General features: G+C 34.0%; 1 protein-coding gene across 1 annotated transcript in view; it reads left to right on the plus strand.

The window, feature by feature from the left end:
• LOC150106953 (cell adhesion molecule Dscam1-like) overlaps window positions 1-19,141 on the plus strand; it is a 330,596-nt gene that overhangs the window by 259,016 nt on the left and 52,439 nt on the right. Inside the window, exons 10-13 of the mRNA XM_090392842.1 lie at window positions 8,102-8,221; window positions 12,738-12,911; window positions 16,180-16,327; window positions 18,842-18,990. Coding sequence (XP_090248968.1) covers window positions 8,102-8,221; window positions 12,738-12,911; window positions 16,180-16,327; window positions 18,842-18,990 — 591 coding nt within the window. The remainder of the gene's footprint in view (window positions 1-8,101; window positions 8,222-12,737; window positions 12,912-16,179; window positions 16,328-18,841; window positions 18,991-19,141) is intronic.

Consider the following 19,141-nt stretch of genomic DNA (forward strand, 5'->3'; position numbering starts at 1 on the left):
ATTCAACTATAAATTAAAAGTCTCCGTTTAATTTATATTTAGTATATAATTTTAAGTATTTATAAAAGTTTTATATACAATATATATATCAATAATATTCATAAAAAACTTTAGTAAATATAAATCTTTAAATTCATTAATAAAAAAATGTAACTTCCTTTTAACACCATCCTGAATATCTCATAAACCAAAATAGAAGTACTGATATGCGGAATTTTTCAAAATACCCTTAGAGGGTAATGGATGGCAATGCTATAGCCAATGAAGTTTAACTGAGGTTCGGCTGTTGCCATTACCCCCTGAGGCGCTGAGAACTTTGAGTTCGCTCTCTTAATGTTTTTGCCTTAAGGGAGCAATTTGAGTCTCCGGTGAAAGGGTTCTCCAGCATGGCCCGGTGAGGGGCTGTGTCGGTGGATGCTTTTCCCTGGAATATGAGCCGTTCTGCTCGGTGGTTGGGAAGCCCGTCACAGAGTGGGGCTAATGCTGAGTAGGAAGGTCTTTTGGCCACTGTTGAGTGGTCCTTATTTTTAGAGATGGCTTTATTTATACAGTAGCCAATGAAGTTCTAACTGAAGCTCAGCTATTGCTGTTACCCTCCAGAGAATATAGTGAAGACGTGACTTAATCCCTACACTGTCATCTACAGATAACGGGGAAGATGAAAAGCATTCTTGCTTCGTCCCTTTAAGCCAGTCCTGATAAGGACTATATTTTAAATGGACACATTACTAGTCATGCAATCAGGAAATGATTATTTAAGATTCACAATATAATAAGGATTTCCTTTTATGTTATGCATTGGTGTAATAATTATTTAAAGAATTTCTTAATCAATTAAATAAATAAACTTCTTCAGAGAAATTTGCTTTAACTGATTTTTTTCTCATCTGTCAGATGACGGATTGAGTCTCTTATGAAATCTTTGCCATCTGGCTCTATTTCTGTCATCTCTGTGAAGCTCAATAATTGCGACCTTTCCTTCAAAGACTGTAGTCAAGTTCTTTATGGTCTCCCTCTTGATTTATATATAAAAAAACTTCGCCTCTTGTGTGTGTATGTGAATTATACATTATATATAGGAACAGTGACTGTAGAAGATGTTGTTTCTTGAACAGCTGGGAACTTGTAATCCTTTTGTGGATGTGTAAAGAAAACTGATCCAAAGGACATAAGCAGATGGAATGAAACAGAAGGAGAAGAAGTTGGTTCGGTAGGTTTACCGTTGGATAGTGAGTGAATATAGATAATCAACGTATTTTTAAAAGCCTAAAGAAAAGAGGAAGAATTAAGAAGAAATAGCGCTCATGAAAATACAAATAGAATAGGCATAAGACAGAAACAGAACGAAGGTGAAAATTCATAGAATTGAGTGCAAGAGAACGAAAGAGAGAGGAATCATGTGAGAAAAACATCCTAAAGATGGTTTGGGATATCTGTCGTTTATAATGTTTTTCATCTAATCCAAAAATTAAAGCGGTTTGAGAATTTGTGTATGGTTAGCATAGCGTCCGACTAATTTCTCTCTCTTCTTCGATATATATTTATTCATCTGACTGTCCGCCATACCAGTTTTGCTTATTCTGTTGTCTATTTTCAGATTTAATCTGCCATCTTCACTAAAAACTGTCCCTAAATGGCTGAATATTTTACTTGTTCGATAGTTTTTTTTTTATTAAGAATGCAGTTGATGTTTTCCATATTTCTTCTTATCTTCATAGTTTTTCGTTTTCTTTTTACTGGCGATTTTCATACCAAATTTATAGCAGTGATTTCACTTAGTTTAAAAAAAATGCGATTTATTCCAGAATTCAACATCATCAGTATCAAGTAAAGATTTGAGTATAATATCTTCGATTTTAATATCACGTTTCCGGCCACTTTCCTTTATAATAAACATATAGATGAATAACACTAGAGAGCATGCATCCACGTTTTCTTGCATCGATTTTACATGAAATCGGCTTCCTGTATTCTTTTAATTTTAACTGCTGACTTAAAACTTAAAATATAGACTATGTACTGCTCAATATAATGTTTCATTTACATTATATAAATAAAAGACTAAAAATAAAAACTGACTGTAGTGTCTTCTCTTGGTATTATCGAATAGAACGTCTTTTCCAAAGCTAATAATAAACAATAATTAACGGTGATCACTGGAGTCTCTGTAGCTTAGTCGGTATAAACGACGAGGGTTCGAATTTAGTCTACGGTAGAACTTTTATCGGAGCTTTTCAACTGAAGGTGAGTTAGTCTCATACAAAGGTGATAGGGTTTTTACCTCTTAGAAACTTGGCTATTTTCATTCCGCAACCAGGCAAACTGGCCAGTTGAACACGTACAATTTGCATACAAAAGAATACTTCTATGTATAGGGCTAATGACTTTATGATTGCGAAATCCAATGATACTGGGCTCTCAAGTGCCTGTTAGAATCATTGATGATGATGTTGATAACTCATACGTCTGTTGAAGATTCACAACCTACCAAGATTATCTTTCATACTGTAATTTTAGGAGAAGATGTTTGGTCTTATGCGTAAATATATATTTTTCTGTGTGCAAATTGCGTCTGATCTCCTGGTGGTTGGAACGAAAAACCATGTCACATTCGTATCACTGGCTAATCCACCTTCATTGAAACCCACGAGAACGTTTCATCACATCCAAGATGAGACCTGAACTCCGGTCTTTCCAAACAAAGAACCGAGTTCTCCTTTTTTTCGACCAACAAAACTTAATACAGATCTTTCTTATATTCTCGTGATTTCTGAACTATTTTTCGTCAAGTAATAATCTGATTTCGACAACTCCTGTGTGCCTAAAATTATATTTTCTTAGCCACTTTTAATATTCTTGGATACATCTTGCCTGCAACACTTAGTATAAACAGGATTCCTCTGCACTCCTCAGTTTCAATTTTATTTGCTTTATTTTTATTTAATTACTAGGAGACTCTCCCCCTGTCCCCTACGGCGCTCAACCCCCACCCCCCGAGTTTCAAAACACTGAATAGCCCCCACTCGGCACTTAAGCGCCCAACCCCTCGAGTTTCAAAACACTGAACAGGGGGCTCTGACCCCCCGGCGCCTACGGCGCTCACCTACCGGCCTATCCCAGGCAGGTAGGTCGGTTCTCCTTGAATTTTAATGACTCTTCAAAAGGGGAGCTCCCCCCCCGAGCTTTATTTTTATTTATTTATTTAATGCAATAATAAAACAGTTATGCTATAGAAAAATGTCTGTTTAACTTAATCAGTACCAAAACAGTGAAAGATAACTGTAAGGAACCTCCACATAACCTGTAAGCAACAAGTAGAACTCCCAGGGTGTGGCTCACTTGTTCAATCCTGTCTTTGCCGTGATGTGTCCCTTATTAACTATATCCATCTGGGTGAGTTTTAATGGCATTATCATTTTGATAATGATAGCAATATTTTATTATTACGAATATTTTGGCCTGATCAGTGCACAAGCATATTTGCAAGGTGAAACAAAAGCAATAAAATGCTATTCCTTTTACAGATCTGAGCCACGTGTTGATGGGCTACCTTAAGATGGGTGATTACAAAATAAAATGAAAGCTCAACATGTATCTCAGATCTGTAATAAGGAATAACATTCTGTTGAGAACCTTATGAATGTGCTTGTGCACTGATGGCGACCTGATAGTTTTAGGCAAAATATTTGCAATAATAAAGTTATTGTTGGTATTGTTAATTCTTGTGAACACGTGTTTCTAATATCATTACTCCGTTGGATATTGAACGACGAGAATTGGCTAACAGTTTGGGTCTTAGCCGACAAAGCTGTATCCTGAGTCGGCTTAAATCCAAAACAAAACAAAATGAGACACGATATTGGAATGATGACTGAATTATACTGATACATTTTCTGAATATTTTAAAGTCTTTCCGTGGTTAGTCGGTCTTCAATGTAGGCGATTTTGGTAACGGTAGTTACTTGTCGAACTATCTCCCTTCAAATTGTCGGTATCCATGAGCTCCGGCTGCCTACCAGTTTTCAGCTTAGTTATCATTAAAAGAGTTTCACGTACTCCATTTTGGTAATAAAAGTTGTTAAAAATGTAACAGCAATCAATAAACTGTCAATTAAACAAACGCCTCTTGTGTTTTGTTTGTTTGGTTCATCTGTATAAAATTGAAATTATTTCAACACCTTTTCTACTTGCTTGTTTAATCTTAAGAGACCCATTCCAAGTATCTATATTAAAAAACAATGACATCTGATCCCATTTTTGATGATTCAGTTATGTGTAGTTGCATATGATCTTTAAAAAACTTGTATGTTTGTGAAAAAATAACTTACAAAACTGAAAAAAAGTTTCTGAAATATCTAAACGGTATAATTCGTTTATTACAAGTGTAAATAAGTATTCAAGACAAGCTCCCATCTCTCCAGAAAGCAAATCTGTGCACCCGAAATATAAAATTCATTCTACCTCACCTCAGCATCCGGGATGATTAGGGATGGGTGATGGAAGCATCCTGGGCAGACTTATAATTAGATGATAGGTTCCTTGCGCGATGTCTCCGCGTGTAAATATCCCTATGACGACAGCAAAGGAGATATGAAATTTCTGTGTTAATCATATTAGTCCTTCGTGCAGCTTTTCTAGTTGCCAGTAATCGATTTATTAGACTGTTTATCAGCAGGCCATGGGCAGAACTGAGGCAGGTCTAACATTCATGCAAAGCAGACAACGCTGTTTGGAGAACAAGGCCTGTTTAAAGTCGGTTCGTAATTGGATTATAAATCAATAGAGAAGGCTACCTTGTGTTCCTGAGCTAACAACCAGACCAGATAACACACGTTGAAATATGTCTATGTGCCTTGAGCTACGAGCAGGCGAAAAGCCAACGAATAAGGATGCTGAGATCGGCTTGACAAGAGCTACGCTTGGTGGGGTGCACATAATAAACTTGTAGCATCTCTTAACTAGTTTTCCTTTGTTCGGCTTGCGACTTGATTTCATTCAGAATTTATTGATTTTTCGTATTATTATGTTTGATACTTGGTTCGAAAAGACACTCGTGTATTCATGCACTCAACTTCTCGCTGTGTTCCGAGCGTTCTTTGAAGTAATAAAGGATGACTTTTTTTTGGATATACGAGTCAGTACGAATGTAAGTGACATCTTCGGACAGTGAGCGGCTTAAGAATTATGTGGCAAAGTAAACAGACAAGACAACTGCATGTTTTCCATACATCTTTTTTTTTTTGGATTGAGTCGTAACCTATTTCTGTTAAGGTTTCACATCTATTTAATTGCTGTTGTTTTTGTCTTTTTGTTGTTGTTGTTAATTTAATTTATGATCCAGCGAAACCACCTAGTTTTGATGGATCTTAATTAAAAATATGTAATTAAAGAGTGCAACAGTTAGTCAAAGTTACACTTTGTCAACTCTGTATTTAATAGATAAGTATCTCACTACTGATATGTTGCGGTAAAAATATGTACAAGAATGTTTTTTTCTTACAATTTTATAAATATACGCTGAATCAAAATGGATTATGCAATAAAGCCACGAATGGGTTATTTTGTTGCATTTCTACATTCTTCATAAATAGACACAACTGTACCACTACTTCAAAATATGAACTCTAATTACTCATCTACTAACTCCATATAATTCTGTTTTTCGAAATTAGTAACCTACCATAGCAGCTTCAAATCATAATCGGCCCATTCATTGGAACATTATCGCTGATAGATGATCCTTTTCTCATCTGGTCGGCATCCGTCATTCCATATCATTTCAATAGGCCAGTTAAAACAAGAGCAGCAGCTGCCCAACGTCCCTTTACAGTCCAACGGCAAACACATCGAACCTTCTCTTCTTTCTCTTTTATTCCAGTTGTTCCAGTTCCTCTTTTACTCCAGTTCCTATTCTCTGGAACAGCCTTTCTCTCGAACTATTCCCCGGCAACATATCCCTTTCCAACTCTCTCCTTCCCTCCCCATACACCATCAATGTGCTATAAGTTCTTACATCATTGTTGTATCGGACTGAAATAAAAATTTTATCAATGGATAACGTAGAGGCCTTTACAGCAGCTTACATCCTCGTATAGATATTAATGTAAATAATTTTACTACAGCAAGAAATATGTATAGATCAATTTGAAGCCACTTCTGTAGCATCCTCCAGTTATGGGGATAGTGGATTCAGTAGTCGTAACAGTACAGAGATTAAGTTATTTCTTTCAGGGTAGAGGGAAATAACTGTATGAAACTTATAGCATTTTACTATTTCTTAGGAAACATCATTGAGCCTAATTATGCTTTTGTATGTCTGGTAAGTACAGGAATATAAAGCTGCAGTCTTGACCAGTGTTTGGTGGAAACATGAAGGAATCATAGGCACTGAAAGTTGTTTCCAAAAGCTTGTCAGCTATACAGAAGAGTTTAAATCTGGAAATTAACATGATTACATACCTTTTTCCCCTGTCATGATTATCCAATCTTGTGGCTGCTAATACTACCGTTGGAATCTATGTAGAAAGTTTTTTTTTTAACTTGGGTATACTATGTTAAAGATACCAAGCAATTTTATAAGCTGGTTGTAATTCTTTTTTCCCAAGTGAAGCACACAGACAAATAAGTCAAGTTTGCGCCTGAACGTAGTTCAAGTCTGAGGCAACTCGTAGTAAAGGTAGAGTAAGCTCCGATCACTTTCCTTAGTATTTTCCCCTAATGCAAAACACATCCCCTTGCGGAGATGTATGATGCTATGCATTGAAGGCAAGGGCCACTACCCAGACCGGTTTCGACCTTTATTGAGGTCTCGAGTTAAAAAAAAACTTTATACATCTTACTCTCATCTCGAGATTTTTATTTAATAAGGTCAAAGCACCTTGTGGCAACTTGTTTAGGTAAAATCTTTAAGCTCTGCGTCACTTCAACCTTGGCATTTATGGGTCTGGCTCTCATTGACGAGATCTCAATAAAGGTCGAAATCGGTCTGGGTAGTGGTCCTTGCCTTTAAGGCATAGCATCATACATCTCCGCAAGGGATGTGCTTTGCATTAAGGGTAAATATATATATATATATATATATATATATATATATATTTACCCTTAATGCCTATATATATATATATATATATATATACTGTATGTCGCCTACTGGAAATGAATGTCTCTATTTAACACTTTTAATACACTTTTTGATTAGTAATTTTCCGAGTTCCATATAATAGTTTGTATTGGGTATGTTTCCATACTTGGATTCCTTTTGATATCACAGATAATACCTGATCATATCAAGTGATGTTTTAGTTGCATAAATTTCCTTTGATACATTTTTGATAGAAGGTGATTACTTATTTGGAAAGTCAGTACTTTATAAAGGTTTGAAGATTGGATAAATTCGTCCTCCAAAATGACACAATGCTACACCTGTTATTTATTAAAGTTATTTGAAGATGTTGTTAATGTGTGCTCACTGATGTCAAAAAGAGGCTATTCAAAATGTCATTTATTGGATAATAAATAAGATGAGCAAGGGGATAGCAAGCAAGAAGTGATAGATGGTAGGTTTTTTTTACACGTCTGTCAGATTTCGTAACATATGCTGCATAAACTCGTGATATCAAGATAAAAAAATCCATTTAATTATTTCAGAGGACGAACTTTCGCAAATGAACAAACAAAGAACTAATAAATGTCCTCTAAATTTTGTCGTTTGATAGAAACCTCAGTTACTATTTCCTATTTTGATGATTCTTAATGATGGAGATGGAAAAAACTATTAACATCTCGTATCTTAAATTCTGAAACCTTTATTTAATGAAATATATTTGACAATACTGTAGAGTATAAGGCAAAACACTTTAAGAAGACGCCAAGCTAACTGCTCTTTCTTTCTAATTTCCTTTAGCAAACTCACATTAGCTTTCACGCAATTCTTAGATCTCTTTTCCATTAATGCTTTGTTTCTAAATCTATTTGAGAAAATTGTTTATTTTCCAGGAAAGTTCATTAGTTTTGAGAACATTTCCATCGAGCATTTTACTTTGATACTCATCGAAAAAAATTACTTAATGCTATAAATGTTTAAACCCTTTCTTCACGCTAGTTCCACCGCGTTGGAAGATAGATCCAGCTGACACTTTCGTTATCAGAGGAAGGAAAGCTATGGTTGATTGTCAAGCAGATGGATTTCCATATCCACAAGTCAGATGGACGAAATCAGAAGGTGTGGGAAATATTTAGGTTTTTTAAATAGAAAAATTATTTTATAATATTTAAAAAAATATTCAGATGGAATATTTATATATATTAATAATTTATAGAATATTTTAAAAACATTTTGGTTCTTTGTTCAGTTTGATAATGAATGTAAGTTATAGTTATCAATACCACTATTGATATCAGCGAAGCTTAGTGAAAATGAAAGTTTATTATCATCCGAAATATTTATTTGCCTAAGACTTTTTTAGGCAAATAAATTAACATAATATAATGTGCAATTATTGTGATTGCACATTATCACATAGACCTGATTTCATTATATATTTCGGATCCTCGATCCGGATTTAATTAGAAGATAATAAGGCTTTCGACTTATTATCTTTGTAATTAACATAATATCAGTTTACTCTTCTTTTGACGCTTCATGTCTTATATAATAACAATGATATTCTCAAAACCCTGGATATCGTCAGTAATCTGCTTGTAATCGCCTAAAATTTAGCTGGACTTACAAAATTATCTTCTTCAGATATCCTTCCACTAATAATGTAATAAGCTCAGCGAATTTTTTAATAGAATAAAAAAAATCGTGTTCGCCCTCATCCCAACACAGTATACCAAAAAGCTGTGTAAAGTTCCCGTATATATTCATAACATCCATATAGCCATCAAATGTATCATCAAATATTCCAATTACAAAATTGATTTCAATCACCAATAATATACTATAAACCTTACTAAAACATACAACGACAATCCGATATACTGTACTATTATTCCCGCGATGAGTCCGTTCGCTCCATCGAGGTCAGATGATAATAATACTACTAGTATGTTATAATGTTGTTTGCAAATTCAACTATCAACTCGGTTGCGATATCAGCTACATCGAATCCACTATACTATATAATATAACCGGATCGCGGATCCGAAGTATATAATGAAATCAGGTCTATGTGATAATGTGCAATCACAATAATTGCACATTATTGTGATTGCAATATCCCTATACCTGACTACTTACATCAAACCGCAAAGCAAATCCTAGAACTAACCGAAATATCGTTACATGCCATACAATTAAAACACACCTTGATATTATAAATGAAAGCAAATTACGTTGCTCATAGTCATTAGCTATAAGAACAGATCTACACGCAATAAACACTCACAGACCCTACATGATCTAACCCACACTGCAATTATACAACATTAATTACTCTCTTTTACTATCAAACTAAGCCTCACGATAGGCACATAACTTGTTTTCTACTTTCTTCTTCAAAAATCTGATGACGATTTATTCGAAATGGCCAGCACACTCATTATTGCTGGTTATCCAAGTATAGTATGTCTTCTATGTTTATTGTCATTTAATTTGTGATATTTCTCTTTGTTTTAGTATCATGTTCTTGCTTTTTGTTTCATATTTTTATATACATGTATTGGTTTTGCACATTCCCTATTATCAAATCTATTACTGTCTCGATCTCACTAGTTCAGTACTAAATCTTTCATCACGTAAATAACTTAAAACTTGCAACAAATATGTATCATCATTCAAATCAATATTTTAAGATAAGTTTTGTCAGTATGTTTAAAACAAAATTTAATGAGTAACGGTAAACGTCTAATTTATAACCTCACTGGTAGGTAAAGAGATTAACTGAAGCAAAAATACTTAAGATTTTCCATTAGCGGTAATGTTGGAGCTACACAGAAATAATTTCCTGAAATCTATAATCATTATATTCGTATTTCTAATGTATATATGAATTAGAAACATGGAATAGCGAGGATAAAAATATAATTAAATAAAATATGAACATGTTCAAATCCAATTAAAATGAAGATATTATTATGTTCCAATAATAATAATTATTATTGTTATCGATTTGAGTTACAGATTTCCTAGCTGGGATTGTTAGAACTAATCAACCGTTGCTAGGTGATGTACTAACCAGAACTACTGATTGTGTTTCAGCACAAATCCATTGAATTATTAGCAATCTCAGAATTGAACACATGTTCCTATATCACCACGATTGTAATTTCTAGCTGAGATTTCTCTATAGAGAGGAAATACTCTATAATAGGACCTGCAGTAAATTGTAAATTAGATTTACTCGAAAGGCATTAGCTTCTAAAACAAATTAAGACTAATTAACAGAATTAATTGTGGACTGTAAGCTTCTACTTGGAAACAGAATAGGAAGAAGTAACAGTAAAGCCTGTATATTACATAATTATAGTTCTCCGTTGATTTCGCCAATTCGATAGTCGAAAACATTAATTGTTACATGACCTATAAATGATTCCTATGCGATAGATGAAGGAGTTTGGCGAAAACGTCTCCGTGTGAGTATGAATTCATTCCTCTATTAACTATAAATTAGCTTCAGGTTGAATGCGGTTGGTGGACGACTTCATTGGTAGATAAGTGAATAATGGGTTCTATGGAGATAAGCCTACGAAGTTGCTTCGTATTGCATTTGGGGTCTCTTTCCTGACAGCACTCTCAGACGATGCTAGCATCTCTTCTGTGGCATCATTTCTTGGATGATGTTAATACCTTGTGCTGACGTTAAAATGTGTCGAATAGCGATTTCTATTATACGTCCGTCAACGTGAAAGCTGTTTGGAATCCCCGCTGGTAGCCCATAGGTTTCTTATTTCTGTGCGTTTGCTAGGAGGCTGTCTCTTCGGTTGTGATTACAGCTGCGCTGGATAGAAGTACATTTTTAGTGGACTTCGGTTACGTCGCGGAGTTTTTTATTTCTTTTTTACGAGAAAGGTGTTTTTTTTTTCTTTTCCTGTTTTTTTTCTTCTTTACTCTATTCGGAGAGATGCTTAGAAAGGATGAAGTGCGGTAAATGACCACTGAGAGCTAAGGGAGCTGTCAGACTCCAGAACAGCCTGTTTGGAGTGTCGGTGACAGGGGGATGAAAAAACGCGAGCGCTATTTCTCGCGAGCAGACGTTTAAGCTGCCATTGCCACCTGTTATCGGTAAAATAAGACACAGGCAATGTGGTACGTTGATTACTCGTCCATATTTTCCTTCAAGTAAACATTAAGTTACCGACGTGACACTAGGTAGCGCTGAAAGTAGGTAAACTTGTTTAGGAAGTATTTAGTGGAAATTGCGATGGACAGTAGAAATGCCTGTTACTGCCGCCTAGAGAGAGAAATTTTAAATGCTATTTTTTTTCTTTTCTTGAAGAGGCAGTAACAAATTTAAGAATAAAAATAAATAAAATTAACTTTTACCATTCTGCTTATAACAGGATCTTCGAGAAGAAAAGTGTTAGCGTCGATTAATAGAGGGATGCCCAAAGTTGTGTCTCAGCTTACTAGGAAAGGTTATTTCGTTTTTTTTTTAAATCATTCAAAATACTAATTTAAATCAATGTTATGAATGCAACGTCCATCTACCTTCGAAAACAACGGAAGATATTAATGATTAAACCAAATGAAATAATAAAAACTCTGTGATATAATCTACTGAATATTCTTTCCTCTTTGGTGTTTAAAATATTTAAAAACCGAAAACTGATTTTGTTTTCTCCTCTCTCTCTCTCTCTCTCTCTCTCTCTTTCTCTCTCCTATGCTATTTTTTCTTTCTTTTTTTCGCTCTTCGTGTTGACCACTTGCTTAGATGGAGCATCACACCTGTTAGATTTATAGTCCATAGATATAAATGTTTTCAAAGATAGGCTGTAGATGATTTTTATTATCAGGGTGTAAGTCCATCACTGTTCTTATTGGAGGCTTAAGAGAAAGTTTTTATTTTTATTCTCAGGAGTAGAATTTCAGAAATACCGTGGGTGGGGGAGAGTCAAGGATTTGCCCACTAAGGACTCAAAATGAAATAGATTTTAATATTTCGTCTGTGGAATATACATAAAATCGTACCTGTTTTTTTTCTTCCTGTTGATTCGTCACTCTTTTTTTCCTTATATCCTCTCTATCTCTGCCTTTCGTTTTACACCATTGTCACTTTTTCTCTATACTATTTGTTTCTTCTCTCTCTCCGCCATATAATTTTTTCAACCATTTTCTAATATATGTTTCTTTCTCTCTTTCTTATATGTTTATTTGTCTCTCTCTTATAATATATTTCATCATTTTCTCTTTTCTGTTTTCTGTTTCTCTTCATCTTCTGATCGATGCTACTTTTTCCTTTATTCTGGTTTATCCTCCCTCCTTCTTTCCATCTATCTGAGTATATATTTCCATCTATCTGAATATATATTTATGGTGAATTTTTGTTTCTATTTTCTTATAATTCTGCTCTCTTATTCCGTCCGCATACTCTTTATTTGAATTCTGTTCTGTTTTCTTTTGGGTGTTGGATCAGTAGGTCCTATGATAGCTCATAAATAAGCGTTTGAAGTGCGAAGTGTTGCCATCCCACTTGATTTCAACATAGTTTCTTCCCTGTTTGTCTAATTTAAGTCTTGTAAACACTTTCTAAATCCTGTTAGACATCTGAGTGTAAATGACGGTGTTTTCTTTTCAGGTGATCTTCCATCAGAATTCAAAGCTGTGAGCAGTAATTCTCGGTTGCACGTGTTCGAGAATGGATCGTTATCCATTCTCAATGCCGACGACAGGGATGCGGGTTTTTATATGTGTCAAGCATCGAACGGGATTGGCCAGGGACTGAGCAAGGTGATAAAGGTAGCAGTAAATGGTGAGTAAAAATTGTCTACTATAAAAATGTTTTCCAGACACAAATACTTCTAGTTATTTACTAAACGAGTGTTTGTGTATTCCCCTTTCTTTCTTTATTTGTGCTTTTCTTGTTATATTTCCTTCTCATTGCTATATTATTACATCTCACCCAGAATGGCCATTTTGTATGTTCTTTATCTGTTATTATATTTTATGTTTAATTCCCCCGATGTATCATCTCTTTTCCATTTACTCTTTCTTTGCAAAATCATATTTTCATCTGTTTACATCTTCTCTCTCTCATGAATGTTCTTTATTTTCTCCTTAAGTTTTAAAGAACAGCATCTTGGAAATTTTGCCGTTATTTTTTTTTCTTTTGTTCATATATTGTATGCATTATAATCTATTATCACAGACTATTTCCTTATTGTATTTGTTAAATAAATGGTAGAACATTTGAACATGACTTCCAGGAATCATTAGTTTTATACTTATTGAGCGAAGTGAAGCTTAATTGTGAAATAATTGCATGGAAAAATCAATCGATCTCACTTTCCAGTCCTTGAAGAATGAAACTAGTAGACATATTTTGCTCGTTTACCCAAGTAGGTGCATTATTATTATTTTTAATTACAAGATTAAGCGAAGTTTAAAATATATGGCTATTTATAAAGTGAAGTTTTTGTTTGAATTTTGAACAAAATCTGCATAACTTCATAGTTTGAAAAGTCAGTAATTAATTAAATGACAATAAAAATTACTCTTTTTATGTTAAATACACCGAGAATTAATTAATAAAGCAATGAAATTGCTTTATTAATTCAAAAACTACAAATTTTCAGTGACCCCCACTCCCAAAATGTTGTAAGCCTATAGCATATTAGTAAAATATTAATTTATATTAATATTTTATATACAGGGTGGCCATATCCCCCTTTGGAGGCATCTGTAGCTAAAACCAAAAAAAAAAAAAAAAAACGGAATGAGACAAAATTTTATATTGAGACTTACTTTTGAAGGCATGGGGAGATTAAATTTTGGCGCTGGCGGAGCCGAAAACAAGCGGATAATTACATTAAAGGCAGATGAAATGGAATAATAACATGTCGACGGCGTAAGCGACAGCCGCGTCACTCATTCCAGCTGGATATGTGCCGCGTTACAATGATAATAATAATAATAATAATTAAACTAAAACAACAACTTGCGAGAGATAGAAATTAATGTAGTGATTGAATTCACAGGAAATGTTTTATTCATCAGAATCAGGGTCCCCTGGACCACACACGATTTTCAATGTGCTGAATGAAGCACGCTGAGGCAAGGTAGGATACATCTTGAGCACAATTCTTCAGTCATTCGAATAACTGCCTGAACGTTCCCAATCCCTTTTTTAAGTGAATTGGTGGCGCTGCTCTCACGTACGCACAGTAAAATTTGCATAATCCTTTTTACCTGCGTTTACTGCAAATATTTGACTGCTTTCGACTCCGCCAGCGCCGAAATTTCCCCTACCGGAAACTTTTAGTACTAATTTTTTTTTTTTTTTTTTTTTTTTTTTTTTTTTTTTTTTTTTTGTGGAATTCATCTCCCCATGTCTTCGAAAGTCTCAATATAAAATGTGGTCTCATTCCGTATATTAGTTTTAGCTACAGATACCTCCAAAGAGGGAAAGTTAATTTATGGCCGCCGTGTATGTTTTAAATTTTTATTGATGTATTTATTTTGTACTCAGGAAAACCTTCTCTAGAGACTCAACATGCATTTTTCCAAGCCACTTCAGGCCTCCAGTAAGCGGGGAAATGAAATTTATCTTCCACCTAAAGACAATCACAAACATCCATTGGTTGGAAAACAGATGCGCTAACCACTCGGTCAACCAAGCCGGCAAATTAAACATTTAATATATATCCATACAGTTTTTATCGAAACAAGAAATTTTAGAAAGTTTTATCTTTAGTATAATTAACTTTCTTCCACTGTGACCCTAGCCTGGCTCTTTTATATCTATGATAGAAAAATATTACTTCGTTTATGGGAAAGGCATAATCTATATTTATCCTAAGCGTTCACATTGATGCATGTTTTTATTTTAGTTTGGAAGGTAAAGAAATCTGATTGAAAATATTTATAATATTCATATTTCAACAAAAACTTTTCTATGTAAATTTTACATAAAAATGTTTCGCAAAAATATTGAACAAGGAAATTAGCATTTTTATTTTATTAATTAAGAAATTTATTTTAACTTTTTTTTGAAGTTATAGTCCTTATAGTCCTTATAAGGACTGGCTTAAAGGGGCGAAGCAGAATGCTTTTCATCTTCCCCGTTATCTGTAGAGGACAGTGTAGGGATAAGGTGTTATTGAGCTATTAAAACTCTGATCATGGCAGGAGGGTAACAGCAATAGCCGAGCCTCAGTTAGAACTTCATTAGCTACAGCATTGCCATCCATTACCCTCCAAGAGTATTGGATTCCCTTAACCTTTGAAGTTATACATGTAAACTATACTTACTTAAGTTACATTGTATATTTTTCTTAAAGGTGCATTTACAATAATCTAAGTAAAAATTAATACTTTTAATTATAATAAAATCTTTTAATAAATTTTAAGCTATATTTAATATTAAAATGTTTTATATACAAAATATTTAAAAATTTAAAGAAAATTATGCAATTTTCCTTAGAGTTTTAAATATTAAGTTTCATCAGATGAACACCAGACACATATGTAGGTAGTCAGCTAGCTACTATAGCTCGCTTTACACGAATACATAAAAACTGAACCAGCATATAATATTTTACTTATGCAAAAGATCGGCTCTACACTTTCTGACAGTAGACGAATATTAAAATATTCAATTTATTGTACACATGCACGATGCAGTGAAAGTTATATTTAATGTAACGCTCAGGGCATTAAACATGAAACAATGGATCCTTCTAGTTTGCCTTATAAGATGCAGTTTTGGAAATTCCTCTTTTTCCATCAAAATCCGAGTTTGAGGAGGGGGGGGGGGGTTATAAAAGATTCATTCGAAATCGAAGACTTTTAAGTGCACCGAAATATAATTTTAACTGATGCAATCTGAAATAAAAAAATGAAGATTTCTATCAGGGCCACTTGAAATAAATTATTATTTTATTTAAATAATAATTTAAATTTGTTAAAACTTGAGCTATATTAATTTACTTTTGAATGAAGTGTGGCGATAGGCTAGCGTTTCTAAAATTCACTCTTCTTCTTCTTCTTCTTCTTCTAATAATAAACTAATTTCTTTTCAGTCGCAGCACATTTCAGGACAAAGTTCCGTGCAGAAACAGTCCGAAAAGGTCACGATGCCAGATTGAAATGCGAAGCGCTAGGTGATCGTCCGATCTCCGTGGTGTGGTTAAAGGATAAACAATCATTTGATCCACAGTCTGATGCCAGGTATCTTAGAAAATCACGTGATTCATTTCACTTCATCTCTTAATTAGAGTTCACTAAATTTTCTTAATAGAAATGTAGGAATTTGGTTTATATTTTTAATCAATATTTTGTTATACAAACATTCAGTCATAGTTTTATACAATGCCTGAATGCTTTACTAGTTGCCACGGTTTTGCAGTGATTTGCTACGTTCCTGGTAAACTGAACTTTTGTGTCTAGAAAAACATGATAAATGTTTTTATCATGATAACATAATAAAAATTATGCATGTGCTAGGAACCAGCACATCAGTGTAGATCATCTGTAAAAAAAAATAAGAAAAAACAGGATGTGGAATGTCTCATTTAGTTTAGTAATTATGTTCGATCTAAGATATTAAAGCTATTACTGCGATGTTATTGGTACTATTATTAAGAGTACCAATTGAAGCATTCAGAGTTTTGTTTGCTCTCACTTCAAATGGCTACAAAGCATTTTCTTTTTTTATATGTTATAATTATTTAGCAAAAGTATAAAAAATATTTCTTGTAATTGGTTAAAGTTAGTTAAAATTTGTGTATACACCATTTTGCTTTTTATATATTAAGTTATAAAACTTTATTGGCAACATTAAGTTTTTTGTGTACCCGTGTGGTTGCCGGGATAAGAATAGCACCAATGTAGCTAATGCATGTCGTACGAGGCGACTAAAATTGGTACCCTTGGAGGGTAATGGATGGCAATGCTGTAGCCAATGAAGTTCTAACTGAGGCTCTGCTATTGCTGTTACCCTCTTGCCATGATCAGAGCTTTATTTATAGCTCAATAACACCTTCTCCTTACACTGTCCTCTACAAACAACGGGGAATATGAAAAGCAATATTGCTTCGCCCCTTTAAGCCAGTCCTTATAAGGACTAAATAAGTTTTTTGTACACACTTCAAGATCAAACATTTCAAAATTACAGAGAATCCAAAACAAATGCCCTAGGATGATCCTGGATGCACCGTGGTTCATCAGAAATTCACAAATTCACCGAGAAACCGGCACTCCATACATCTCCTCTCTTCTTCGTGATCTTGCAGAAAAATTCTTCATGAAGTCAAGTTCACATTCAAACCCATTAATCGTGCAAGCTGTCAATTACAATGAGACTGATTACTACAAACACAAAAGACCGAAGGCTATTCTTCTCTCAACTGATCCTAGCTAACACTACTGCCCTCAGAGGGCGAGCTTAATTGCTCACAAATCTCCCATTCCCAAATAACTCTCATTACAGATAAAGGGGAATATGAAAAGCACTTGTGCTTCACCCATCCTGTCAGTAACGTCAATGGTCAATGGTCAAGTTTTTTGTTGATTGTATATACATTGTATATATACAAATGTATATATACATTTGTATATATACAAATTGTATATATACAAATGTATATATATATTTGTATATATACATTTGTATATATACAAATTGTATATATACATTTGTATATATACAAATGTATATATACATTTGTATATATACAATGTATATACATTGTATATATACATATACGTTGTATAGATACATTGTATATATACATTGAATCTTCAGCCATCTATATATAGATGGCTGAAGATTCAATCCAATACCTTTGGAGGGTAATGGATAGCAATGGTGTAGCCAGTGAAGTTCTAACTGAGGCTCGGCTATTGCTGTTACCCTCCTGCCATGATCAGAGCTTTAATAGCTCAATAACCTTATCCCTGTTCTCTGCAGATAACGGGGAATATGAAAAGCATTCTTGCTTCGCCCCTTTAAGCCAGTCCTTATAAGGACTTTAAAAAGTTTTTTGTTAAATCGACCGTGAGATGCGGTGATTAATACCCTTGGAGGGTAATGGAAGGCAATGCTGTAGCCAATTAAGTTCTAACTGAGGCTCGGTTATTGCTGTTACCCTCCTGCCATGATCAGAGCTTTCATAGCTCAATAACTCCTTATCCCTACATTGTCCTCTACAGATAACGGGGAAGATGAAAAGCATTCTTGCTTCGCCCCTTTAAGCCACTCCTGCTAAGGAAGTTTTTTGTTTAAAAATATACGTTTTAAAATGCATGCAAAATTAACTTGTGCGTCATTTACTAATAAAATGTGCAAAATTTAAAATATGCAAAATTAACTTGTGCGTCATGGAGTAGCTTACTAATAATATACAGTCAACTTATATGCAAATTTGAACGCTTTCACTTGCGTGAGCTTCTATTTCGTAGCTCACATGCATGATTACGAAAGCAATAACATATATATATATATATATATATATATATATATATATATATATATATATATATATATATATATATATATATATATATATATATATATGATTTTTTTTCAAATACAGTTTCTTTATTTGGAAGAAGTCTTGTAAACAAAAAGTTCATAACCCTGCTTTAATACAATTGCACCATAGCATGACTATATGAATGTCATGCTATGGTGCAATACGTCAATAATGTCATACGATGACTAATGAATATTTTCCTCTTCAGATATGAGCTGCTGGAGACAGTTTTGTCGAAGGGAGTTACTTCTGAGATCGTTATTCATCGTGCCGACAGAAGGGATTCGGCTCTTTTCACATGTATGGCATCAAATGCATTTGGACGTGACGATACCAACCTACAGTTAATTATGCAAGGTGATTTCAGATTACCTGTTGTATTAAAATTTACTACACTGCACTGCGCATGAGCATTTCTCTGATTTAGTCAAAATGGAACGCTTGGCATTTCTAAGCATTTAATGAAAGTTAAATGAATATAATAATAGCAACAAAACGTTCTCTTTAA

Source organism: Typopeltis vanoorti, chromosome 5 (genome assembly GCF_054136105.1).
Source record: "Typopeltis vanoorti isolate ZY-2024b chromosome 5, IOZ_Tvanoo_1.0, whole genome shotgun sequence".
In the NCBI taxonomy this organism is placed as follows: domain Eukaryota; kingdom Metazoa; phylum Arthropoda; class Arachnida; order Uropygi; family Thelyphonidae; genus Typopeltis; species Typopeltis vanoorti.